This window comes from Oenanthe melanoleuca, chromosome 28 (assembly GCF_029582105.1).
Source record: "Oenanthe melanoleuca isolate GR-GAL-2019-014 chromosome 28, OMel1.0, whole genome shotgun sequence".
Taxonomy (NCBI): Eukaryota; Metazoa; Chordata; class Aves; order Passeriformes; family Muscicapidae; genus Oenanthe; species Oenanthe melanoleuca.
Window position 1 is genome coordinate 4856128 of NC_079361.1, and position 27183 is coordinate 4883310.

The window sequence follows — 27183 nt, forward strand, 5'->3', positions numbered from 1 at the left end:
GGCCCCGCCCCCTCCCTCACAAACCCCGCCCACCCCGCTACCACAATCCCCGCCCACCTCTGGCCCCGCCCACCCACGGCGAGACCGCTGCCACCCGCCCCCAGCAGAGGGCGCCACCCTCACCCTTCAAACACCCCCAAAAATTCCAAACTTTCGCTTTTCGTCACCATTTATCCAATTTTATTAATTCCAGTGGCACTAATACAGGCGGCGATGGGCACGACGGACAGTCACGCTGCAGATAAGGCATCCTCACCCCCTCTCTTTCTCCCCCTGTTTTCCTTGTCCTCCTTTTTTAAGCACACCCCAACCCCCTTCCAGGCCATTCTGCAGCAGTATTTTTTTTTTTTTTTTTTGAGTCAAATAAATACAGAATTGGGCAGATCTAGTGGAAATGTTTTAGTTACAATGGCAAAGATGAGTCATGTGCAACACAGAAACCTATAAGGCTTTTTTTTTTTTCTTTTTGTTTTCCTCATTTGAAGTTCTCAAAATCGCTATGAATCCCATTTAATTAACAAGATGGTGGTCACAGGCGTCTACCCCCCTGGCGGCATGGGTGATAACGCTAATTAATTAAATTTTTCTCCCAGAGTTCCATGAGTTTGATTAGAGTTTGTCCAGGAAGTTGTCGAGGGCAGGGATTCCTTCCTTGAGCCCTTTGCGCTTGCGGGTCTCGGCCACCACCTGGCACGGCCGGCTGGCGCTGTCGAACGGGTCCCCGGGCAGGATCTGCCAGTGGTCAAACACACACTGGGGGAAGGCCTGGCCCCCTGTGTTGGACCTCAAATCTGCTGTGAAACCTGCGAGGAAGGAGAGAAAAGGTGAGGTGGGACAGGAATGGTTGTAGGATCAGAGGAATGCAAAGCAGATCTGAAAAGCCTCCTGAGATCCTGACCAATATGGAAAAAAGGCTCCAGGAAGAACTTAGAGCCCCTTCCAGTGCCTAAAACTAGAGAGGGATTTTGGACAAACACAGGGAATGGCTTCCCACTGCCAGAGGGCAGGGATGGATGGGATATTGGGAAGGAATTCCTGGCTGGGAGGGTGGGGAGGGTTTGGGATGGAATTCCCAGAGCAGCTGTGGCTGTTCTCTGAATCCATGGAAGTGTCCAAGGCCAGGTTGGGGCACCCTGGGACACTGGAAGGTGTCCCCATGGCAAGGGTGGCACTGGAACACCTTGAAAAGTTCCTTCCTGCAACCTTAGTCTCTTCTCCCAGGCAACAAATGAAAGGATGAGAGGAAACACCCCAAAATTGTGCCAGGGAGGGTTGGAGGTTAGAAGTTTGGTCTCCAGAAGGATGGCCAAGCACTGGCACAGCTGCCAGGGGCAGTGCTGGAGTCCCCATCTCTAGAGGGGATCTCAAAGCCACATGGATGTGTCACTTGGGGACAGGGCTCAGTGCTGGGTGAACAGCTCAGCTCAAGGGTCTCAGAACAGCCCCAGGACTCACCGAAGGACTCGTTGACAGGCAGGTAGGCCTTGACCACAAACATGGGGGTCCCGGCCACCTGGGTCTCCTCAAACACGTGGCCACGTTTCCTGTTCAGCACCCCGTAAATGCCTCCGACCACCTGCTCCGGGCACTGCAGAGAGAGCGGGGTCAGCACCGCGCCCTCCTGCCGCGTCCCCCCTCCCCAGGGCCTGCAGGGGCGCTCACCTGGATCTCCACCAGGTAGATGGGCTCCATGAGGCGCGGCTGGGCGGTGAGCACGCAGGCGTAGAGGCAGCGCCGCGCCGTGGGGATGATCTGGCCGCCGCCGCGGTGGATGGCGTCGGCGTGCAGGGTGACGTCGTGCACGTCGAAGCGCACGGCGCGCATGTTCTCCTCGCACAGCACCCCCTGCCAGGGCACAGCAGGGTCAGTGATGGCACCCTGGGGTGCTCAGTGAGCCCAGGGAGGGGTGATGCTCCCCTGGAGCCTGGGAGATCCACCCAGGAGCAAGGAGCCACTCAAGCTCCTTGCTTGACCTTGTTCAGCAACCTCTGCCTAATAAAATTTGTGTTCTTGGAGATCTTCCCCAGCCTAAGGGATCTGTGGAGAACCAGCTCCCCCTTGGTATCACCTCTGAGATTCAAGCCACAAGAGCTGTCATACGTTCATGGAATGTGAAACTCAACTATTTGGCCAACCCCAAATGGGTTTTTGTGTTGTCCCAGAAGTTGGTTCACAATCTCCTTCAAACAAATTAAGCACATGGAAATGAATCCTTCCTGTTGCTGTTCCCAGTCTGTCAATTTACCCTGTAGTGCTCTCCTGTCTAAACCTGATAATAATTGGTAGCTAAGGCCAGATCCCTGTCAAGTCTCTCAGAGCACCTTTCCTTCTGCTGCCAGCTGTGTTATTCACCTGCACTGCTCAATGTCGCATTTTGCTCTGTGAGAAGCACAAAAAACAAGGACGTGCAGAGCCACGGACACCACCCAGACCCAGCCCCAGCCCTCACCTCCTTGGTGGCCCACTGGAAGCCGGCCACCACGCTGTCCTTGATCTCGTTGAGGTACTGCACCCCCTTGGTGATGTCGGTGAGGATGTTGGGGCCGGTGCCGTCGGGCCCGAAGCACCAGATCTTCCTGGCCTCGGTCACGTCCCACTCGTACTTCTCCGCCAGGTACCGCGCGCGCTGCTTCAGCTCCTGGCGCGCCGACACCTCGCCCTTGTCGATGTCCTCGGCCAGCCCGTCGGGGAAGGGCCTGGCCTTCATGTACAGCCGGTTGTGCTTGTTGGGGGACTTGGAAAGGCACATCACGTTGGACTCCTCGCTCACCGTCTCGCGGTACGACACCACGGGGTCGGATTTCTGCGGGGACAGAGCGGGGGGTGTGGGGAAGGATGAATCAGGAAAGCTTTATAAATGATTGCCTACCAAAATTTTGAGAATATGGGAACCATAGGATTGAGATGAAATGAAAGATTGAGATGGAGATGGAAGCAGTTTTCGACTGTGTGGCTGAGAGCAGCAATATGGAAGCCTGAAGGCCTCCTCCCTTTGTTAAGATAACACCAGTTGCTGCAAGTCCTAAAGAGCTGCAGAGATCCCCTCCTGGCATGACAGGAAGGGTCTGAGATAAGGTTTAGAGATAAGAAAGTAATAAAACATGGTAATATAGTGATTCTTATAGGTTGTATGTAAATGTCAGAGAATTTATATCTTGTATTAGACTGGTTAGTGGAAATTAGAATATTCAACATAGAAAAAGATTTATTGTGTTGTAAATGCGAAAATCGCTCTCTTACTTCTTTCATCCCCTCTCTTATCTCTTAGAACTCCTACTACCCCTCCACTCTCTTTCTGTACTGCTCTGAGCTGCAGCTGGCAGCTCCTGGCCCTTTTTACCCACACCCTATGCAATAAACTTCAAGACCAGAGTACACAGAGTGCCAGAGTTTGTCCTGACCACCGTCCATCCAGGCTCCCACTGTGTGAGGCACCAAACCTGGGCAAAGCCCTGCTCTGAGCTCAGCCATGCTCAATCAGCCTCTCTCCCTTACCTTAATGGGGATGCAGGCATGGTCCTCCTCCAGGTCCTTCAGGCAGATCTCCAGGTGCAGCTCCCCAGCACCAGCGATGATGTGCTCCCCAGACTCCTCAATGATGCACTGGCAACAGCAGGAACAGCAGGTGAGGCTTTAGAAACAACACCCACACACACCAACAACTCTCCATGGTTTTGTGTTTGACCCTGGGTTGGGTTGATGTGGCCAGAAAATGTGAATTCTGTCCCCATCTGTTGAAGCCAGGTGGGGCAGTGACCCTGATCTCCTGGCACACATTATCTGCTCATGGGCCATCTTTAAACCAGCTGGGCAATCATCTTTATCTTCCCACAGCCCATCCTCCCTCCAGGAGATATCTCCTGTTCATGGCCACTGAGTCCCAGGGCATGACTGATAAAATTCCATCATCCCATGGGAGATGCTCCAGCCAGGGGAGGAGCCAAGCCTTTCCTACCCAGATAAAAACTGAGATTTGGGACACCAAGGAACCTTCTTTCCACTGGATTCCAGAGGAAAACCAGACCTTTCCACATCATCCCTGGAGCTTCAGAGGAAACTGCACCTTCTCCAGGAGCACTGCTCCAGCTGAACCACATCTGCCACTGCAGGAGGATGCAGCCACCATTGAATGGGACTGTGCCAACACCCTGCCTGACTGATGGGTTGGATTCTGACTCTGTCAGTGGTTTACATTGCTCATTGTAATACTGTATTTTTATTCTAATTTTCCTAGTAAAGAACTGTTATTCCTGATTCCCATCTTTGTCTGAGAGACCCTTAATTTCAAAATTATAATAATTTGGAGGAAGGGGGTTTATATTCTCCATTTCAAAGAGAAGCTTCTGCCTTTATTGACAGACACCTGTGCTTCCAACCAGGACAGACCCACAGTTACTTGTAGATGTTCTCCCCACTCATCCAGGGCTGTCACAGGAACCAACACTCACTGGAAGCAGCAGCTCTGGGCGCAGTGCAGCCCCTCACCTGCACCATGGGGTCAGACTTGGCCAGGCGTTTCAGCCCCTCCACCAGCTTGGGCAGGTCAGCCGGGTTCTTGGCCTCCACGGCCACGCGCACCACGGGGCTGACACTGAACTTCATCACCCTCATGTTGTGGGCGTGCTCGAAGGTGGTGATGGTTCCAGTCTTCACAAGGAACTGGTCCACACCCACCAGCCCCACGATGTTTCCACAAGGCACGTCCTCGATGGGCTCCACGTAGCGACCCATCATGAGAATGGTCCTGAAGGGAAAGGTTGATTAGTGAGGTTGGGAAGGGGAGGAGATCCCACTCAGCCCATAACCAAGCACCATGACAGGCCTCAGACATGAATAAAGACATGAGACAGCACCAGAACCTCTCAACACCCCAGCCAGGACACACCTTTGAATTGGTTTCAGGTACAGATCCTCCTTCTTGCCAGGTGTGTAGTTTGGTCCCATGATTCTGACCTTCAAGCCAGTTGAGACGAGACCAGAGAAGACACGGCCAAAAGCGTAGAAACGTCCCTTGTCAGAGGTTGGCACCATTTTGGAGATGTACATCATCAGGGGGCCTTTGGGGTCACAGTTCTTAATGCCTGGCAGAGAGACAGAGACCAGCTTAGCCCAGTTATTGATGTATCTGGCACCCACCTCAAAACCCAACTCGAGCCCTGCACCCACTGTCCCAGCCCAAGGGCTTCTGTCTGGACAAGAGGAAATGGAGAATGGCTTCTCACTGCTGGATGGGACATTGGGAAGGGACTGTTCCCTGTGAGGGTGGGCAGGCCCTGGCACAGAGTGCCCAGAGAGCTGTGGCTGCTCCTGGATACCTGGAAGTGTCCAAGACCAGGCTGGACACTGGGCCTTAGAGCAGCCTGGAACAGTGGAAGGTGTTCCTGGCAGGGGATGGGGCTGGATTACTTTCAAGATCCCTTCCAACCCAATCTATTGTGTGATTCCATGGAAGATCATATCTCCAAGAAATGTTTTCAATAAATTCAACCTCAGACAGACCCTCTGCCTACTCTGAGGTCACTCAGCCAACTCAGTGCTCAAGAGCAGAGCTGTGACCATTAAAACTGATCCATGCTAGAAAAGCTACAGACTCAATTGCAGACACTCCTGAGCCGTGCAGGTGGAGAACAAGCTGGTTACAGACAGGCTGGAGCTGAGGCCTGGCAGGAAAGCAGCAGCAGCTCCTCCTACCTATGGCAGCCTCATCGTCGGGGGGGCCCTCGTAGAGCAGCTCGCAGCGATACTTCTGGGCTGTGACGGGGGAAGGCAGGTGGATGGTGATCATCTGCAGCAGGGCATCTCCAGCTGGCAGCCACCTCCTCATCACAGCCTGGGCAGAGCAGCAGGACCCAGTCAGAGTGCTCACAACAGGGATGCACCTCCCCACCTCCCTGATGTTAACACAGCTGGTGCAGCACAGCTGCTCAGAGGATTCAGGCCAGCCTCACCTTCAGCAGGGGTTTGCCCTCCTTGTCCTTGTCCTCACTGTCCAGCTTGATGTCCAGTTTCTCAATCAGTTTTGCTGCCTCTTCTTTCTTGAAGTTCATGATTGCATCGAAAACCTGTGACAAGAGCAGGAGTTGGGAGCGCTGCCGTGACCCAGTTTGGAGCAGCTGCACCACTGCACCTGCAGAGAATTCCTGCTCCTCCTCAGCACCCAGCCTCCCTCCAGGAGACACAGCACATCTGCCCCCAGAGCAACCAGATGTGTCAGACAGCTCAATTTCTTCAATCAAACAAGTCAGGTCAAAGTGAAGAAATTTTCCATCATCATGCACGAATAGAAGCGGAGAGGGAGGCGCCGGCCACGGAGGAACCCTGAGGAACTCACCTTGAAGATGGGGTCAAGGATGAGCTGGCAGAAGGTCCTGGGCAGTTTCTTTCCATCAGGGCTGGTGGCAGATTTGCTGAATTTACCAGTAGCAGGGTCAAAGTATCTGCAGAGAGAAGGAAATCAGAGAAATGTCCATGCTCAGGTCAGCTCAGACACACAGCTCAGGGCAGAGCCAAGGCTGCTGAGGAAGAGCCATTTCCTGCTTTCCCCCTCATCCAGCTTTCCAAATGTAATTAACTCTGCTAAACCAGGCACAACCACACCCTCCCTCCCTTCACCCACCCTCTGAAGGGTCAGGCTGCAGCCATGAGCAGCTGATGTGGAATTCCAAGCAGCACCATTCCCTCCTCACCTGTCTCCCCACAGCTTCTTCATCATGTCCTCGACTTTCTTGGCACGCTCGGCCGGGCTGAGCTGGGCATCTCCCTTGGCAGCAAACTTTGCCACGTACATCTCAGCAAACTGCTTCAGGGTGAAGGCCCAGCCGTGCAGGCCCGAGCCAAAGCCCACGGTCCCGAGCACCGGGTCAATCTGAGGGAACAGCAGAGCTGGGTCAGGGGAGCAGCCCTCAGCCCACTCCATCCCAAAAACACTCCAGTACACAGGGGAGCTTCAGAACACTGAGATTCTGAAGTAGTTCTGTCCCAGTGAGCACCTCTGAGGTCTGAGACAGGCACCATTTTAGCTTTCACCACACAGCTGGGCTGGTTTTCCTCCAGTCTTTCCAGGTGTGTGCTCACAGGGAGGATTCCCATCCTTCCCAGGAGGATCAGAAAGGCATGGACACCTCCAGCTTCTCCTCAGAACCTGTGCCCCACAGCCCTTCTCCCTTCCCAGGAACCCAGCAGGAGCAAAGCAGCTGGGAAGGGACCTCAAAGACCATCCATGAGCAGGAACACCTTCCATGATCCCAGACTGCTCCAAGCGATTCCAGCCTGGCCTTGGACACTTTCAGAGATTGGGCAGCCCCAGCTGCTCTGGGCAACAATCCCAGCCTTTATTTGCTCAGGCCTTGAACAGGAAATTTGGGAGAAGAGCCAGCTCAAGCCTAGTTCAGGCACCTTCAAGATCCTCCACTTGGGATCAGAATTCTCACTGAGCAGGAGCTGCTCCCTCAGTGCCAGCGGGTGCCCTCACCATGATGTTGCCCATGGGGCCGCTCTCTCCCTCTCCGTAGGTGGAGATGATGACGTTGACGTTCTCCACGATGCGCTGGAAGGTTTGGTACAGCTCCTCAGGCTCCAGCTGCAGCTCCAGCAGCGCCCGGTCCATCTTGTTCATCATCAGCACGGGCTTGATCCTCTCGGCGATGGCCTGACGCAGCACGGTCTCTGTCTGCACACACACGCCTGCCAAGCACAGCATTTGTCAGCAATGAGTTATCTCCCTCTCCACATCCCCCCAAAAAAAGCTCCAGCTGCACAAAAACCTCACCAGAGACACAATCCACGACGACCAGGGCACCGTCAGTGACTCGCAGAGCTGCAGTGACCTCTGAGGAGAAGTCCACGTGCCCAGGGGAGTCAATGAGGTTGATCAAGAAACCAGAACCATCCTTGCTCTGCTTGATGAAGGCCAAGTCATTCTCAGAGAGCTCATAAAACAGAGAAATGGCTCTGAAAGAAAGAAAAAACTATTAAAATTATGATCTGTGTTATTCCTCCCTAAAGCTCAGGAATATTTTGCCCCTGTCACCATTGGAGGTGGCACACAGTGCTCTGCTTGACAAGTTTGGAGTTGAAGACCTTGGAGATCTTTTCTAACCTAAATGCTGGGCTCCAGGATTTCCTGAATGTGCTCCTGGGAGGCCAGTGTGGGAAATAACAACAGCACAGGGCTACCCTTCCTAAACCATAACATCCTCCAGAATCCCAACCTCCTCCAAACCCCTACAGTTCTCCAGCACCCAAAAAGGGTTCCATTCCCAAATTGTGGATTTAGGCTTTTCCTACCAATCCCAACCAGGTTCTCCAGCCCTTTTCAATCCCCTCAGAGTCCCTGTGGCAGCACAGCCACCAGGCACATCCCAAGAGATACTCCCAAAAGTCTCCACATCACATCCAAAAATCCTGGTGATGGACTGGGAGAGTGAAGCCGCTGCTCTCCCAGAACCCAGTGACTGAGCAGAAGCCAATCAACCCTTGCTCCATCATTCAGGGGCACAAAATGAGCTTCTGGACTAGACCAGACCCACAGCATCTTCTCCCACCTCCTGGAGGAGCCCAACCCCCCGGATGCCAGCGCAGGGAGCAGCAGGAGCAGGAGGGGAGGGCACTCACGTGGATTTGATGGTGATGCACCGTTCCTGCTCGTCCTTGCGGGTGTCAGTGAAGCGGGTCTCGCCGGCCCGCGCCGAGGCGATGATCCCGGCCTTGCACACCAGGGAATCCGTCAGCGTGGATTTGCCGTGGTCCACGTGGGCGATCACGGACATGTTCCTGATGTTGGCCTTTTTGTCCATGATGGCCCGTATTTGGTCTACTGTGAAGTTCACCTTGAGGGAGGAGAGAAGGGGGACTCAGAGTGTAGGGAAACAGCTTCGGCAATTCCAAAGAATGCGAATCTGCCATAAATACCGGCCACAATCGCGGTGACACCAACTCTGCCTGGGTGACAACACAACCCGCAGCAAGGCGCCGCAGCGGGGCTGCAGCACCATCCCCTCCCTGCCCCAAATGTCCCTAAAGCCGCGGTGTCAGCGCGCAAAACGCCCCAAAACCGAGCCCGATGTGCCAGCCCAGACCGCAGCGTTACATAAGGCACGAGCGGCACCGCAGCGCCCCGTCCCCGGCTGCCACATCAGCGCGGCCGCTCCCGCGGGGCAACGGCGGCGCCGGCACGGGCACCGGCGGCTCCTGCCGGCACCGGGGATATCATGCCGGCCCAGACCGGCCCCCTCAGGCCGCCCCACCCTCTCCCCGCAGCCGCGGCCTAGCCCGGCGGCACAGGCCGCAGCCGCCGCCGTGTGCCCCGCGGCGCTGGCGGAACCGCCATCCCCGGCGATACGGGGAGCGCGAGCAGCGCTCATCGCCCCGGGAGCGGCGGCGGGCGGCGGGGGCTCACCATGGTGGCGGATGGCGGCGGATGCTGCGGGGCGGGGGGGTCGCGGTAATGGCGGCGGCTCGGCCCTGTCTCGCTGGCGAGCGCAGAGCGGGCGGAAGAGACCGCTGACGTCAGCCGGCGTCTTTTTATATGGCGGCGCCGTTGAGAGGCGGGGTCTGCGCCCAGCGCGTGCGCGGCCGCGCCGCTCTATCCCGCGGACTCTATGGTGCGGAGCCTGTTCCGCCTCGCCGGCACCACGTGGGTGTCACCGCGGCTGCACCGGGACTGCAGGCAGGCGGTACCGGGGGGACAACGACCGGCAGCGACAGCCCCGCCCCGCCCGGGCTGCAGCGGAGGGGAAAGCCCGCCCCTCCCGCTGCCGGTGTGGGAGCCCGCCCGCAGCAGCGGGGTCGGTGAGGCCGCCCTCCGAGCGGTATCACCGAGCGGCAGGCGAGCTCGGGGGCTCGGCCATTAGGAGAAGGCGGTAGGGCCGAGCCCGGTGCTGGCAGCGGAGCCGGGCACCTCTGGGGCCGGCCCGGTCCCGCAGGGTGCCCGCAGTGCGCATGCTCCGGGAAGGGCGGAGCTGCAGCGCCCCCTGGTGGCGGGGAGGAGCGCGGGGGCACCGGGAGCGGCGCCGGTGTCACCGGGTGTCCCCGAGCCGCCCCTGTGCTCACAAAAACCACGCGGTCATGGGATGATTCGGGTGGGGAGGGACATGGAGGGACACCTCGCACTGTCCCAGGTGCTCCAAGCCCTGTCCAGCCTGGTTTTGGACATTTCCAGGGATCCAGGGGCAGCCACAGCTGTGCCACCCTCCCAGGGAGGAATTCCATCCCAGTATCCCACCTATCCCTGCCCTCTGGCAGTGGGAAGCCATTCCCTGTCCTGCCCCTCCATCCCTTGTCCGTAAGTCTCTCCATGTTTCTTCTGGGATCCCTTCAGATCATGACCACAGTGAAGTCACCCCAAAGCTTCTCTTCTCCAGGCTGAACAATCCCAATTTTCTCAGCCTTAATCCGCACATCACCTCGCTGGCAGCTCCCAAATTCCCAGCACATTCCCAGCCTGCCTGTGTGAGGCAGGCTCAGGCCGTGGAGCCCCAGCCAGGATGGATTTGGGCCCGGCTCTCCCACCGTGACAGGATGAATTATCGGCCTTTGAGGTTTCCATAGCAATCTGGGGGATTTTTAGCACCAAGCCTGGCTTTTGCCAGCCTAGAAGGGAAAACTGAGAAACCTGATTAACATCCTGCTCTTCCTGAGAAACTGTTAATTGCCTTTTTGTTTAATTAGTACGTGGGGTTGATGGCAAGGAGAGGAAAGTGCTGGAAAACCTCTCCCAGAGCAGCGTTTCACCCCAAACACTCGAATTACCCAAAGATCATCCAGTCCAACCCTTGGGCCTGCACAGACACCCCAAAAATCCCACTTTTTCCCAGAGCTGGGGGTCTCTGGGATGTTGTTGCCACAGAGCAATTTTTGGCGAGAATTTGGCTCAGCCCCGCTTTCCCTGGGAGCCGAGGCATTGGGACACTTCCCCATCCCCATCCCTCCTCTCCTCCAGGAGCTTCCCTCGTCACCGGGAACGACCCGCAGCGCCCCGAGACGGCAGCAGAGCCTCGGGCTGAGCCCACCGGGCGCTGCCCCGCCCCGGGGCACCCACCTGCCGCCATCGTGGGGGCAGCACCCACACGCTGCCTGCCCACCCGCGCCCCCTCCCGCAGTTCCCGCGGGGCCGCCCCCATCCCCGTTCCCCCGGTGCGCTCCCGGTTTGAGGAGCGCGGTCCCTTTAAGACTCCCGGGGAGGCGTGGCCTGGCGGGGCGTGGCTCGCTAGGCGTGGCCTGGGTGAAGCAGCGCCCTCGCTGATTGGTCGGCGCTCGCTGCGCGGCCCCGCCTCCTCCCGGCGCGGGCGCGTCACGTGACCCGGCGGCGGCGGCGCCCGGCGCGGTGGACGCTGGAGGCCCAAGATGGCGGCGGAGCTGGTGGAGGCGAAGGTGAGGGAAGCGGCGCCGCCGCCCCGCCCGCGGGGCCCCAGCCGCCACCGGGCGGCTCCCGACGCGGGGGGGACGGCGGGGGGCGGCGCCGCCAACCGCGGGGGCGGCGCTGCGGGGCCGTCCTCTCGCTTTTTTACCTCAGAGACTGCCCCGCCCCGGCCTCAGGGCCGCAGCGCCCACCGGACCTCCCGGGGCCGAACCGGGTTTGGCCGGGCCGGTGAGCGGTGCTGCCGCCCGCGCTGCTCGGGGCTGCCCTCACGCCGGGTTTCCCCGCTCTCTGCCGGGATTGCGGCTCGCCGTGCTGCCCCCGGTGCCGCGGGGGGCTCGGTTGGGGTGTCCGGCGGGCGGGGGTCGCGGCGCCGCTGGGGCGGGCACGGCCGGGGAGCCGCGTCCCTGTGCCAGGGGGTGAAGCGCTTCCGCGCTCGGAGCTGCGTTCCCGAGGCGGTTTGTGCCTCGGGGAGGTTTTCCCGTTCCCCTCGGGATCCCGGCTCTGTGGGAGCCGCTGGAGCCGCTGCTGAGGGCGGTTAAGGAGCAACGGCAGCGGCCGGGGAGCGAACCCTGCAGTGTTCCCAAATAAATGTTCCCTGAAGCGTTCCCCAGCTCCTCGGCAGGGATGGGGGTGTCTGACCGCAGGAATCCCATTGGGAGAGGCTTTTTTGGGGGGCTCTGCCCTTTCCTGCAATTCTAGAAGGGGGAATTCCCTTCCCAGAGGTTTTTGGTGGGGTCTGAGCCGTCCCACACGAGGGTTCCTGGCGGTCCGTGTGCTCTCCCTGCACGGGGAGCCCTCGCTTTGCTTTGTTTGGGGTTTGTTGTTGTGTTGCTGCTCAAATCTCATCATCCTGCTGGGCCTTAATTCCTTCAAAATGGAAACTTTGGGTTCCAGCTCAGCTTTCCACCCCGAGAATCCTGGGTGAGGTGTTCTAGGAGCAATTCCCACAGGAGGAATTCTGTCTCCAGTGCTCCTGGGATGCTCTGGTGCCTCCTGCTTGATGAATTTATCTTTCCAAATACACCTTTTATCCTCAAATCCCTCGGGGAGAACAGCACTCTTCCCATTTCCTAACACAGTTTAATGATCCTGGTGGGATTTGATCAGGCTTGATGATCTTGGAGATCTTTTCCAACCTTAATGATCCTGATTCTGTTTTTTTTTAGTTAAAGAAAACTTGAGGCACAAAGTAGATTTCTCCAGGATTTCTGGAGCAGCACTCAGAGCTCTGAAATCCTGACTTTCTGGCAGTTAAACACCTTTTCTCTCCTCTTTATTCATCATTCTTTTTTTCCCCTCATCAGGGATATTTTGGGACTCATCACGACTCCCAGAAGTTCTAACTACAGACAGTGACATAACAGCTTTTGGGTTCTCACATTCAGTGACATATGTAAGGGAAAAGGAGAAAATCAAATGGCATTTTCTCTCTCATCTAATTCCCACACATCCGAGAGTGGCTGTGAAATGTTTCTGGAAACAGTTGTAGCTTTCTTAATTAAAAAAAATAATAATCTGTAGCTGGTTTATTCCAGGAAATGATCAGATTGTCAGATTATCTTTTATGCTTTCTTTTTAATTATTAATTATAGAGTGGGGTAGAGGTTGGGGAAGATCTGCTGGATTTTTTTTAGTGGGGTTTCTTCTTGAATTCCAATATTCCCCACAAACCAGGCAGGATGTGGAATGATTATGTGTGGATATCTACCAAGTTTATTTCCAGGGCTACTTTTATTTTCCAACCCAGGTAATTTATGAGCTGCTTTTTTCAATTTTAAGGCTGTTTAATGTTTAGGGAACTCAAATGCCAGCCTGGAGCTGTGAGTTGAGCAGGAAGAATTCCTGGTTTCTGATGAGCAGTTGCCTTGTGGCCCTTGACTCTGCTCAGTTCCAGGCCTGAATTGCCACAGAGAGGGAATTTTGCAAGACTGAGCTGGGTTTTGCTGCTTATCAGACACTGAAATTGATAATTCCTGGCTGGGATCACAGAGAAGTGCTGGGCATTGTACTCCTGGAACACACTGCTCTCTTTAATAATCTGAATATCCTCCCATACTCTAAAATATGTGGTTTTTTTAAAGATCCTGTGGCTGTAGGGAGGATTCTGGAAGGATTTTCCCATCCATCCTTTCAGCCTCACCCACCTCATACTGATTTTCTTCTGTGCCTTGCACTGACACCTTTTGGGATGAAGTTTTCCACGTTTCTCTGGGAATTTTGGGTGCCTCAGGCTGGTGAAGGAGTTCATGAGCTCTTTCACAAGTGAGGCCTCTTGGTTCAGACCTTTGAGGATGCTCAGCATCTGCCAAAGGGATTTTTGAGTCATTTGATGACAGTGGTTTTGTCATTTAGGTGATATTTCAGTGGGTGATCTGTGTTTGTGTTGCTCAAACAAGAAATGGGAACCAAAATCAGGTGACAGCAGCGGGTAGGGACAGGTTTGGGGGTCCTGTTTGGGACAGGTTTGGGGGTCCTGTTTGGGACAGGTTTGGGGTCCTGTTTGGGACAGGTTTGGGGGGTCCTGTTTGGGACAGGTTTGGAGTCTTTTTTTTGGACAGGTTTGGGGTCTTTTTTTTTGGACAGGTTTGGGGTCCTTTTTCTTGGACTAGTTTGGGATCTTGTTTTGGACAGGTTTTGAGTCTTATTTTGGACAGCTTTGGGATCTTTTTTGGACAGGATTTGGGTCTTGTTTTGGACTAGTTTTGGGATCTGTTTTTTTTGGACAGCTTTGGGGTCTTTTTTTTTGGGACAGCTTTGAGGTCTTGTTTTGGCCTAGTTTGGGATCTGTTTTTTTGGACAGCTTTGGGATCTTTTTTTGCGAGGAAATTTTTAACATCTTGCCTTGTAGTTATAAAGTGAGAACTAAACCTTTGCCATTTATAACTATGAGAACATCTTTTAATTTTTTATCCCCCAGAACATGGTGATGAGTTTCCGAGTCTCAGATCTTCAGATGTTGCTGGGTTTTGTTGGCAGGAGTAAAAGCGGACTAAAACACGAACTAGTGACCCGAGCTTTGCAGCTGGTCCAGTTTGACTGCAGCCCCGAGGTGTTCAAGAAGATCAAGGAGCTCTACGAGACTCGCTACAACAAGAAGGGCTCGGAGGTGGCGGGGGCGCCGCCCAGGGCGGAGCCGCTGGCCCTGCACGCCTCGTACGAGCGCGGCAGCGCCGTGCCCCGGACTCTGCCCAACGCCAGCATCGACTACCCTGCCCTCTACGGAAAATACCTGAACGGACTGGGCAGGTTGCCCCCCAAAGTGGCCAAGCCCGAGGTTCGCTTGGTGAAATTGCCCTTTTACACCACTTTGGATGAGCTGTTGAAGCCCACGGAGTTAGGTGAGTTTTGGCGTCTTGGTTTGATGATTTTTATGGATTTAATTTCTTCTGGAGGTAGGGTTTAGGGGCAAAGATAAGGCAGGCCTAAAGATTAAAAGGGTATAAGAAGAAACCTGTTAATTTCTTAATTTTAAAAGAAATAAGACATTCAGAATAAGATTTCCAGATTATTCCCTCTTCCCCTCCTTTTTCTACATTTCTCAACAACAACATGCAGAGAACACTTCAGTCAGTTTTCCACTTAAATAATATTTCAGGTCACTCTAGAGAGAAAAGTTCTTTTTTTGGTTTAGACATAGGGGGTGTCTTCACTTTCACAGTGAAAGGATTTTCTGAAGTCATGTGGTGGATGTGGTGGTGAGACTCCTGTCTCTCCTCTCATGCTCAGAATTTACAGAGGGATGTTTATCTATGGGGTTGTCAGTGCTTGAAGGGGGAGGGTGAAAGAGGGAGAGCAGCTTCTCACTCAGAGAGTGAGTGTTGGGAGAGGGAGAGTGGTCTTGAAATAATGGAGGTCTTCAGCTAGTAGAGGTTTTTAACTAAAAGGTTTTCAGCTAATGGAGGTCTTCAATTAACAGAGGTCTTCAACTAAAAGAGGTTTGCAGCTAGTAGAGGTCTTCAACTATGGAGGTCTTCAACTAATAGAAGTCTTCACCTAAAAGAGGTTTTCAGCTAATGGAGGTCTTCAGCTAAAAGAGGTTTTCAACTGTAGAGGTTTTCAGCTAAAAGAGGAGAGATTCAGGTGGGATATTGGGAGCAATCCTTCCCTGGGAGGGTGGGGAGGCCCTGGCACAGGAAGGAGGAGCTGTGGCTGCCCTGGAAGTGTCCAAGGCCAGGCTGGAGCAGCCTGGGATGGTGGAAGGTGTCCCTGCCTGTGGGATGGGATGGGATGGGATGGGATGATCCTTCAGGCCCCTCCCAATCCAAATCCTGGGATTTTCCTCACACCTGGAATGTGGGATAGAACTTGGAAGCTCACCTTGTTTGCTTCCTGTGGATTATGGGGCCATATTCTACACTAATGCTGGTTTTCAGCACTAAAAGTCCCTGATCTGAAGCATCCTGTGGATAAAAGAGGCTGGCAACAACTCAAACTGGATTTTTGATGATTTTGTTTTGTGCTTATCACAGTTATTTGTGTGTGGTGCTGTGTGTTTTTGGGGGTAACCAATAAAACTGGAAGAAGAGCATTTCCCTGGGGTGTGGAGAGTGATTTTTTTTTTTTTTTTCATTATTTTAGTTTGGAGAAACAAAGAATATTGTTAACTGATGTCAAATAGAATGGTCTGGTAGCAAATTCAGTGTGTCCAGAGAAGTTGTGTTCTGCTGAGGGTCTCATAAATTCATGTGGTAATGTCAGAATTCTCTAAAAATTATTTTACTAGCTTTTGTCTGGCTTTGCTGAAAAGATATTTGTTGTGGCTTGCAGGAAAAAAAATAGATAAAGATTAGATTGTGCAGAAATAAAAAGAAAAATGACTAATTAGTCAGATTTTCTGTAATTTCTTCTTCATTTGAAGGCATTAATGCTGTGACAAAACAGCTGAGTGGTGACAAAGTCAAGCTCAAACATTATAATTGTGTGGGGAATGGTTTGTTCAGTGTTTAAATGTGTGTTAGTCAGCAATTCCAAGATGGGATTTTGAAGGAAAACAAATCTCCAAGAGGTGGAAGCATCCAGAGCCAGAAGAGCCTGGATCCACTCACTGGGAGTAGCAGGTTTTCTTCTGGGCTGCCATTAAATGTCCCTGCTCATTAAAAGCAGCCTCTCCCTGGCAGGTGACACCCCCCAGGTGTCACCTGCTCCCTGGAGCCTTCCTGGCTGATTTTCTCTCTGCTGGGAGAGGTTTTTGTGAAGCAGATGTTGCTCACACCTGAGCTTGCAGCTTTTGAGCTTCTATTCCAGCAGCAGTTTCACTGTTGTATAAAAGAAGAGTGAGCTGATATAAATGCAAAATAAACCATCATCAGGTTTGTTTTGTCTTTGTGTGGCTGAACAATCAGCAGGACTCAGTTTCTGGGCAGTTTCTTAATCAGGAACATTAAAATTGCTTTTTGTTATTGTCCTTGTCAATCATCACTTGCTAAAAATACCTCATGAAATGCTTCATTTTCTGCTGGTTGTTTCTGTCAGGAGATATGTGGATGGAAACTGGAATTAAACAAAAGTTCCATAAAGATATCTTCATTCTTACTTTTTAAAGTTATTTTTGTGAGCTTCATTTGCATTTTCAGAGCAGAAAAGGGGCCAAAGGGAAGCACCTGGAGTGACCCAAGTTGTCACCAGGTCATCCAAGAGCTGCTGAGGTTTTATCCTTCCCTCACCTCTTTTTCATCCAAAATGCACTTTCCTGCTTCTGAAATCCTGTTTGAATAACCATGCAATGGAAGTGAGGCAAAGCAAAACAAAACACCCAATTCTTGCTAAATAATTTTTAAAAAGCTGTTTTAGCACTTCCTCTTTGTGTTCCTCCCGTGACTTTCAGCAGCTCAGGGTCTGAACTTTGCTGAGAGACACAAAACTGAAAATAAAACATGTTTGGGTTGAAGTAAAGGCTGCAACAAAAATTTCCCACGTCTCAAGCTTCATTTTCCCCACATTAAATGCACTTGATCTTAAAATTATCAGTGTGCAAAAGGCCACAGTTAATGCTGGGTTCTTGTTAAGCCTCTCTGAGGGTGAGCTGCTGTCCCACCCTCAAGGTCAGGGGGTTGGAAGTTGTGTTTTGTCTCTTCCAGCTGCTTTTTGTGTTGCTGTTTTATTATCTGAGCTAATCTTTTTTGTTGCTGGGGTTGTTTTCTTTCTTTTCCAGAACCCGCCTGCTCAGCCTGGTTGGTTTTGGTTTTTTGTGTCAGGCTCAGGTCTCCTCTTGGGCTTCTTGAGGATGTGGTCACACTGTGACACTGCTGATGTGCTGAACTGATGGCTCTTGAATTATTTGAGGGGAGGAAAAATCATTTTAAAAAAGAGATAAATGAAATCCAATCCTGTGCTGGTTGGACTGAACAGTGAGAAATAAATGAGCAAAGCTCTGATAAAAGCAGAATTCCCAAAACAGGTGAAAATTGGAATTTTGGGGTGTGGGAGAAAACAGGACTTGGAGATAAACAGAGCATAACAATCACCTCGTGCTCAGTTTGATGGACACTCTCTCCTTCCCTCCTCAGTTCCACAGAATAATGAGAAGCTTCAGGAAAGTCCCTGCATTTTTGCATTAACACCAAGACAAGTGGAGCTGATCAGAAATTCCAGGTACTCCTCACTGGGTGTTAACAATCCAGGAAAATGCAGCTGCATAATTCCCTAATTTCTCTGTGTTCCCTGCCTCTGGAAGCTTTTGTTCTCTGCAAGGAAACAGGATTTGTGTGAGGACATCAGGCTGCTGCTCATGGAGAGCAGAGAGCTCTGGGGGAGTGGGAGCTGCAAATTCACCCCTGCAGGTCCTTAAGTGTCACTTGTGCTGCTCTAATCCCCCTCTGGAATGGGGCATGGGGGCAGGAAATCATGGCTGACCTAAATTCTGTGCTCTGCAGCCTTCCCTCTGCATGCCAGCTTCTAAAGGCAGAGGGTGAGGCTGTTTGCATCTGAAAGGACCTTCCTTGGTGGGGAGGAGGCTGCAGGAAACATCAGGATTAGGATTTCCCCTGACCTCTGTCAAATGCAACTTTTGACTCAAACAAAGACTCTCCTCAGAGCTGGCACTGCAGGCAGGGAGCTTTCCTCTTGGCTGACCTGCTCTCTTCATGCAGAAAAATTCCTCCAAAAATTCAGCCTTTAATAAATAATAATTCAACCTTTAAATAAAATCTTTAAATGTTTATCATAAAAATAAAGAGCTGAAGAATTAATATCTTGGTTATTTTGCCTCCTTGTTCTGTGTTCCATTCCTTTCCTGATTCCAGTTCAAATCCTGGCAGGAATAGCCCTTATGGAGGTTGCAATATTCACACTGGGGCCTTAATATTCAGTCCCTTGGTTTGCATGAACAGCTTCAGCTGAATAATTAAACACAGAGAGTCTTGAGCACTGTCAGGTAAACCTGACCTTAAAACCCAGTTTTTATAAATTCTCACACATCACCAGAAGGCACCTGAACAGTTTTAAAAAGCCAGAGAAAAGCTTTAGGTTGGTGCATCAGGAAAAAAGAAAATAATTACAGGACCACTGATATTTGCAGGGGGAATTGTACAATTTAAATAAAGTTCTGTGAGGTAATTTTTTAAAGGTCTATTAAAAAAAATTAGGAACAACTAAAGTCCTTGAGTCTGGCAGCTGGTTTGGGTGGTTTTTTTGTGGGTAGGGATTTTTAAATTTTTTTTTACATAATTAATTTCTTTTCTGTTCTTTCATTTATCAGGGAGTTGCAGCCTGGTGTGAAATCAGTTCAGGTGGTGCTCAGGTAGGTCTGGGCTGGGTTCACTGCACATCAGGGGCAGAGCAGGGGAGGAGAGAACATTCCAGAGAGCCCAGCAGGTTCCAACATGGATTTCATGGCTCCAGAGAGAATTTCCAGTGAGCTTTTTGTTCACAGGAGCATCTTAAATTCTTCTTTTTAACCTTGAACAGAAACAGCAGAGCCCCACCTGGATGGGCTCTGCTGAGGGAGCATGGATTGGGATGGGGATTGGGGATGTGCAGAGTGCTGGGGTATTATGGGATGTGTTGTTTTCTGCCCAGAATCTGCTACACAGACACCAGTTCCCCTCAGGAGGATCAGTACCCCCCCAACATCGCCGTCAAGGTGAACCACAGCTACTGCTCCGTGCCGGTGAGCACTGGGGGAGATCTGGGGGGAATGGTGCCATTGGGAAGGAAATTGCTTTCCAGAATATGGAAGTGCAGTGCTTAGTTCAAAGCTAATTTTTTAATGGATTAGCCATGTTGTTAATGAGCTGTTGTTTATAAAAGCTCCATCTTGTTCACTTTGTGCTCCAGCTTTGTTCAGCTCCTTCCCCCCATCCCTGAGACCTGGGGCTGAGTGGAATTTAATGGAACTGATCTTGAGTTAAAAACTAAATATCTCTATTTAATCTTCCTGCTCTAGGGCTACTACCCCTCAAACAAACCCGGGGTGGAACCCAAGAGGCCCTGCAGGCCCATCAACCTCACCCACCTCATGTACCTGTCGGCAGCCACCAACCGCATCACGGTCACCTGGGGCAACTATGGCAAGGTGAGAGCCCAGGGAGAGCCCAGGGAGAGCCCAGAGCTGCCCTGGGAGAGCCCAGGGAGAGCCCAGAGCTGCCCTGGGAGAGCCCAGAGCTGCCCTGGGAGAGCTCAGGGAGAGCCCAGAGCTGCCCTGGGAGAACTCAGGGAGAGCTCAGAGCTGCCCTGGGAGTGCCCTGGGAGAGCTCAGAGCTGCCCTGGGAGAACTCAGGGAGAGCTCAGAGCTGCCCTGGGAGAACTCAGGGAGAGCCCAGAGCTGCCCTGGGAGAGCCCAGGGAGAGCCCAGAGCTGCCCTGGGAGTGCCCTGGGAGTGCCCTGGGAGAGCTCAGGAAGAGCTCAGAGCTGCCCTGGGAGAGCCCAGGGAGAGCTCAGAGCTGCCCTGGGAGAACTCAGGGAGAGCCCAGAGCTGCCCTGGGAGTGCCCTGGGAGAGCCCAGGGAGAGCCCAGAGCTGCCCTGGGAGAGCCCAGGGAGAGCTCAGAGCTGCCCTGGGAGTGCCCAGAGCTGCCCTGGCAGAGCCCAGAGCTGCCCAGGCAGCCCTGCAGAGCAGCCTCCTGATCTCTCCCCCCTCTCTCCCCAGAGCTACTCGGTGGGGCTGTACCTGGTGAGGCAGATGACCTCAGCAGAGCTGCTGCAGAGGTTGAAAACCATCGGCATCAAGCACCCGGAGCTCTGCAAAGCCTTGGGTGAGTGGCTGTGGGAGGGGCTGGCTGCAGCCTGCTGGGGAATATCCACCACCACTCACACCTCTGCATGCCTGCAGCTGGATCAACCCCACTTTTTATCTGAACAGACTTGCTGAGCTGTGTGGGAGTCGTGGGAGGTCCCCCCCAAGCCGTGGTTCTGGTGGCAGCTCTGTAGTTGGATTTAGGATTTGTGCCAGGTTGGTGTCGTGCCCGTGGCGTGGCTGGAGGGGCTTCATGCCTTCACCTGGGTCAGTATGAGCAGCATTGATCCTCTGCCTTCCCAAAGGACATTTCTGGAGCAAGGGATCCTGGTGACAGTGTGCTGCTGCCCTGGGAGTCCTTGGGGTGGCAGTGGGATGTCACCAGCAGCACTTTGATATGCCTTGGGAGCTTCAGAGAAGAGATGCTTATCCCAAACCACTCAGGTAAATCCTCCTGGTATGAGGCTCATGTAAAACATGACTGGAAAAGAGTGGAAATTCTGTTTCCAAGGTGGAATCTGACTTGGAGCTCATGAGTGTGGAAGATTCCCAATTTTTCATGTTGCTGGACAAAACCTTCTCACTGTTCAATTCTGTGTGGGATCCTGATGTTCTTCAAAACTGTCCAGATCCTGGAGAACTCCTCCCAAGGATAAGAAGCCATCAGGGAATCCCAGGATGGTTTGGGTTGGAAGGACCTTAAATCCCACCCAGTGCCACCCCTGCCATGGCAGAGACACCTCCCACTGTCCCAGCCTGGCCTTGGCCATTCCAGGGATCCAGGGGCAGCCACAGCCTGCCCACGCTACACCAGGAATTTCTCCTGCACATCTTAACCTCAATTTCCCCTCTTCAGGCCATTCCCCTTTTCCTGTCACTGCAGTTCCTGGTGAGGAGCCCCTTTCCAGAATCCCTGGAGCCCCTTCAGGGACTGGATTGCTGCTGGGAGGTCTCCACTCACCCTTCTCTTCTCCAGGCTGAACTTCCTCAGCCTGTCAGGCTGGGGATGGATTGTAGTTCACAGGGAGGTGATAATATCCAAACTGCAGGCACCTGGATTTCAGGCCAGGATCAGTTGTATTTGGTGACTTTAAATAAAACCAAATAAGAGCAATGTCTTATTTCAGCTCCTTTGTGTTTTTGTGTTTGGATATCCAGAACTGGCCAACCTGAGGATCTCCTAAACTTTGCTTTTCTAGCTCTGCTCTGCAAATGATTCCCTGTCACTGAAGCTGCTGCCCTTTGGCTTCAGTCACTTCTCACTGCTGACTCATCTTCCTTTGCATAGAATTCTGTAAAAGTTGATACAGGAACATTGTCTGAGAACAGATTATGGCTTTGGATCCAAAATCCTGATCAGGAGATCCTAGGAAATTCTCCTTCCCATGTCTCCCAGTAATTGATGCACAGAGAAGGCTCTTACAAAGAACTTCATAAAAAATTAAGCTTGGATGAAAAGGCTCCTAATGTGAGGAAAACAAGCCCAAATCTTGTAATCTCCTGGGAATTTCACATCTGAGAAGTCACTCTCTAATTAAAGCTGGGTGTTGCAGAGCTGCATGTAGCCTCATTGTCTGGAGACATCTTGTTATGATCTGAAAAGGTCAAAAGAAATGGTTCACTTGCTCCAAAGAAAAACAGTGATGGAAGTGTCAGAGGCAGTTGCAGGCAGCAGTGGGAGCAGCAGCTCCTCCTCAGGACTTGGGGAGCAGTTCAAAGCTCCTCTGGTTGATTTTTGCCCCTTGGAGTGGGACTGCACACGTGGGACCTGCCCATCTGCTGCTTGCTTTGATTTCCCTGCTGCTCCTCTGGGTTTTCCTTTCAGGCTGCAGCAGCAGGGGCAGGATTCCTCCTTCTCAAAGCATCTGATTCTTCCCAGCTCTGTGCTGATGGCTGCTGGGCCTGGTTTTGCTTGGCTGCCTTGCTCTGAGCTGTCTGCCTGGGTTCATCTGGGCCTGTTCTGGTTCCTGTGGAATATTCTGGAATAAAGGAGGAGTGGCAGCCCAGCAGTGCTGATGGAAAAAGTCTCAGTTTGACTCTTTGCTCACTTGTGGGGGGACGTGTTGTGAACTGGGGAGACAGAGCTCAGGAGGGAATAAACCCCACCATGAATCCAACTGCTCATTCCCTCCCTGGCAGGGAAAACCATGCATCCACACCCCAGGGCTGGGCTGAGCTGCTCCCCCAGTGCTGCCCAGGGCTGAGGTTTGTTAAATCTGTGTCCTGTGCTCTGCTGCAGTGAAGGAGAAGCTGCGCCTGGACCCCGACAGCGAAATCGCCACCACCGGAGTGCGAGTGTCCCTCATCTGCCCGGTGAGTCCCTGCAGGTCTGAAATGGATTCACTCTGGGCTGGGAGGGAACATCCAGGCTTTAATTCAACATTTAAACATTAAAAGGGAACTTGGAACCACCCAGTGCTGCCCCTGCCATGGAGGTGTCCCACCTCCCACTGTCCCAGGGTGTTCCAAATCCCGTCCAGCCTGGCCTTGGACATTCCAGGGATCCAGGGGCAGCCACAGCTGCTGTGGGCATCCTCACAGCCAGGAATTCCTTCCCAGTATTCCCTCTGGCAGGGAAGCCATTCCCTGTGCCCTATTCCTCCATCCTTTGTCTCCTGGAGCCCCTTCAGGCCCTGGCACCCCCAGTTTGTTCCAGAACCAAGGAGCTCCAGCTCTGTTTTAATCTGGTTTTGTCAAGAACCCAAACCATACTCCCAGCCCAGCTTTGCAAACTCACAAATGTTTTTCCTCCTGAGGGGATGTGGGGGTTGCTTGCCAGGTGTGCTGGCTGATGCTCTGCTCTCTGCTCCCACAGCTGGTGAAGATGCGCCTGTCGGTGCCGTGCCGGGCCGAGACCTGTGCACACCTGCAGTGCTTTGATGCCGTCTTCTACCTACAGATGAATGAGAAAAAGCCCACATGGATGTGCCCTGTGTGTGACAAACCTGCCCCCTACGACCAGCTCATCATTGATGGGTGAGTTTTGCACCTCTCTGCCCTTTCCCCTTCCCCACTGGGTGCAGCATCCAGCTCTTGGCTGAAGTTCACTTTGAAACTGTTGGAAATTTATTCTGCTGGTGTGTAATATTCTGGTTTCAGTGTTTTGGTGTGTTATTGGGGTGAGTTTGGAAGCAGCTTTATTGCCCCCAAATGCTGGGAGCCTTCTGTGAACTGGGGCCACCAAATCCTCGTGGTGCTGGCCAAGGACTGGTGGAACAACACATGTGGTTCCTGCCTGCTGGGAAATGATCTCCACCCTCCTGGCAGAGTGATTGGCCTCCTTTGCAGGTTCCCAAGAGCAGGGAGGGTTTGGAGCAGTGTTTGGCACAGGGAAGTGAGCAGACCAGTCTGTTCCTGGAGCCCTCTGTGGGGCCTGGGCAGATGCAGGAGCTGTGGCTTTCCAGGCAGCCTGCAGCAGCCTCAGCACAGATAACCTGTTTGCTTTGTCCCCTGGCCAACCCTGACAGGAAAATCCAGTTCCTTGGAGATCTCTGGCAGGGGAGGGATGAAGGGGAAGCTGTGAGGGGTTGGGTTGTGGAACCCCCATGGATCAGCCATGCCTGTGTGTCCTGCAAGAGGAGGAGCAGGATGGCCCTGGGAAAGGCTCAGCAGATTTCTGTCCCTGCTCTGGGCTGGGTTTGATGCCAGTTCTGTGGGGTGAAGTCTTTCCCAGATTGCCTGGAGTGAGAGAGGGAAGCTGGCACTCAGCTGGGTGCTGGGAGTCAGGAAAGAGCTGGAGGCTCCCGAGCAGGAGGGAGGTGGTTGGTCAGGTCTGGGATCCTCAGGGCCTTGTCAGCTTTTTGGGAGCTGCAGCTTGGTGGTTGCTGTGCTGGTGATGGGATTGGCTGTGGGAACAAATCCTACAGGAGCTGGGGAAAGCTGAAACTCTCCCACTGCCACAAAGTTTTCCTGACCTTGGAGAACTAGGAGTTCTCCTTCCTCCTGTAGGAAAATGCTCAGGAGGGAGTGAGGCCTGGCAGAGCAGCATTTCCAAATAAACATCCCAGACTGACAGTGGGACACAGGGAATAAAGCAAGTCACCAGTTCCTGTGGAATCAGGGCCTCATTCCAGGGGTATTTCCATGCTTTCATGGTGTTCCTGGTGCAGGAATGTTGTTCTGGTGGCTGCTGTGGAGATTTGGGAAATAAAACTAGGAAGGAAAGGAAGTGCTGCTGGTTGGATTGCTGAGTTCTCAATGCCAAAGGATATCTCACCTTTTGCTAAAGCCTCTCTGGGAATGTCCCAGGGAATGTCCCAGGGGATGGGGCAGCACCTGCCTGCAAGCAGTGCCTGGGAAACTGGGTGAAGAGGCAAAACTGTCTTTAATTGTAGCTAATTAAGGAGGTAGTTGATGGTTTGGGTGCATGGACAGGAAGGGCTGGGATGGATTTGCACTGTCAGAACCTGCACTGGTTTTCTGGGGAATAAAGTCCCTGGCTCCAAGGGCTCTCAGCTCAGGAGCAGCAGCAGATTCCCTGTCACTGCAGCTCACTGCACACACCCTGCTGACTGCCAGGGCTGTGACAGCTGCTCCTGTCCCCCCTGCAGGCTCCTGTCCAAGATCCTGACAGAATGTGAAGATGCAGATGAGATTGAGTACCTGGTGGATGGCTCCTGGTGCCCCATCCGAGCCGAGAAGGAGCGGAGCTGCAGCCCCCAGTGCCCAATCCTGGTTCTAGGTGAGACATCCTGCACACCCCTGGGGGAAATCACAGAGTTCCACAAGGGTTTGGGTTGGAGGGGACCTGCAGGATCATCAGTCCCACCCTCTGCCATGGGCAGGGACAATTGCTGCTATCCCAGGCTGCTCCAAGCCCTGTCCAGCCTGGCCTTGGACTCATCCAGGGCTGCTCTGGGCACCCTGTGTGCCTCACAAGGAGGAATTTCTCCCCAGTATTCCCTCTGGCAGTGGGAGCCATTCCCAGTGTCCTGTCTCTCCATCCCTTGTCCCAAATCCCTCTCCAGCTCTCCTGGAGCCCCTCAGGCTCTGGAAGTCGCTCCAAGGTTTCCCTGGAGCTTCTCTCTCCAGCCTGGCCTTGAATCCTCCCAGGGAACAATTCCCCAAATCCCATCCAGCCCTGCCCTCTGGCAGTGGGAGCCATTCCCTGTGTCCTGTCTCTCCATCCCTTGTCCCAAATCCCTCTCCACTCCCCTGGAGCCCCTTTAACTCTGGAAGTGGCTCTGAGCTCTCCCTGGAGCCCTCCCTTGCCCAGGCTGAGTGGACAGGATGGACAGGAGTGGTTGCAGCTCCTCTCCCCCCAGGTTCCTCGGACGTGAACGGGCTCCTGGCCGCCCCCAACGGCACCGGCGAGAACGGCAAAGCCCCGGCAGATGTTGTGGATTTAACACTGGACAGCTCATCCTCGGAGGAGGACGAGGAGGAGGATGAGGAGGAGGATGATGATGATGAGGGACCCCAGCCCAAACGACGCTGCTCTTACGAGAAAGGTTTAGTCTCTGCCTGCTGACTGCAGCCACAGCTCGGAATTCCCAACGGACAGACTTGAATACTCTGGTGCTTATTAAACTGGAGGAGGGGGAGAACGTCCTCTCCCACCTCATCTCCCTCCCTCCCTCATCTCCTGTGACTTTCCTATTCCAAATTACTCATTAAAACGAGAGAGAAAAAAAGAAAAAAAAAAAAACAAAAAACAAAAAACAAAAAAAACCGACACAAACAAAACAAAACAAAAACCATTGAGCTGCTTCTTGGTTGGAAAACGACCCCACTCAGAGCCTGACCCTGAACTGGAGCCTGAAGTAAAGAAAGTGTCTTAAGCCAGGCAGGATCCTCCCTCACCTGGATCCAGGATCGGGGGAGCTCCCCTGCACACCTCCAGGACACCCACCTGCATCTCCAAAGCCGTGTGCAGTTTGATCCTCTTGTTAATTAACCATTCCTTAATTAATCTAAAGGTTTTGCTGGACGTGTGAGTCCGGGGTGGGGCGGGAGGGGGGTGTGGGGAGGGGTCTGGGGGGGTTGTATAACCCAGGATAGAGGGGGGGGTTTGTAGGGTGGGGCTGGGGGCATGGGGTGCCAGGGGAGGGGACATGTCTGGATGGAAGCACTGTTCTAGCTCGGAGCTCCAGCAGCTCTGCACCTCATGTAAAGAGACACGTTTGGAATTTTAACCTAATCCCAAGGGAAGTGTAGAGGTTTGTGCAGTAGTGACTCGTTTTAGTTGAGCAGAAGCCATGGGGGGGCGGGGGGTGGGAGGGGGGGGGCTCGAACCACAGATCTGTTGTATTTTTGAAGTGCAATAACTTTGGTGTTTTTGAAGACTGACAAGGGCTGCGCATTCCCTTTTCGTTGAGGTTGGTTCTGGAGGCACCCCCAGAGCTGGGGACAGTGACAGTGCCCTGCAGGGGACACCGACAATGACCTGCAGGACACCCCCAGAGCTGGGGACAGTGACAGTGCCCTGCAGGGGACACTGACAGTGACCTGCAGGACACCCCCAGAGCTGGGGACACTGACAGTGACCTGCAGGACACCCTCAGAGCTGGGGACAGTGACAGTGCCCTGCAGGGGACAGTGACAGTGACCTGCAGGATACCCCCAGCTCTGGGGACACTGACAGTGCCCTGCAGGACACCCCCACACCTGGCACACGAGCAGGAGCAGGGCAGGGGGTCCTTCCAGAAGATGCCG

At 53.3% G+C, this 27183-nt stretch overlaps 2 protein-coding genes and 1 non-coding gene across 3 annotated transcripts; 1 reads left to right on the top strand and 2 right to left on the bottom strand.

Moving 5' to 3' along the window:
* Positions 1-157: 157 nt before the first annotated feature.
* EEF2 (eukaryotic translation elongation factor 2) lies at positions 158-9950 on the bottom strand. The gene is made up of 15 exons (XM_056512576.1): positions 9398-9950; positions 8614-8828; positions 7769-7950; positions 7472-7683; positions 6687-6865; positions 6332-6437; positions 5949-6062; positions 5692-5830; positions 4886-5081; positions 4486-4744; positions 3496-3603; positions 2450-2803; positions 1663-1845; positions 1456-1588; positions 158-803 (listed from the first exon to the last, which is right to left on the bottom strand). Exons 1-15 carry the CDS (start codon positions 9398-9400, stop codon positions 610-612), a joined length of 2577 nt encoding a protein of 858 aa, XP_056368551.1. The 5' UTR covers positions 9401-9950; the 3' UTR covers positions 158-609.
* On the bottom strand, positions 6209-6277 carry LOC130264643 (small nucleolar RNA SNORD37). The gene has a single exon (XR_008842500.1). It is a non-coding gene; the product is annotated as a small nucleolar RNA SNORD37 (small nucleolar RNA).
* A 1258-nt stretch (positions 9951-11208) lies between the features above and the next one.
* On the top strand, positions 11209-26102 carry PIAS4 (protein inhibitor of activated STAT 4). The gene is made up of 11 exons (XM_056512578.1): positions 11209-11370; positions 14277-14697; positions 17866-17950; positions 19056-19097; positions 19376-19466; positions 19743-19871; positions 20443-20548; positions 22769-22842; positions 23345-23505; positions 25080-25210; positions 25794-26102. The coding sequence occupies exons 1-11, from the start codon at positions 11344-11346 to the stop codon at positions 25997-25999; spliced, it is 1473 nt and encodes a 490-aa protein (XP_056368553.1). The 5' UTR covers positions 11209-11343; the 3' UTR covers positions 26000-26102.
* The last annotated feature ends 1081 nt before the right edge of the window (positions 26103-27183 follow it).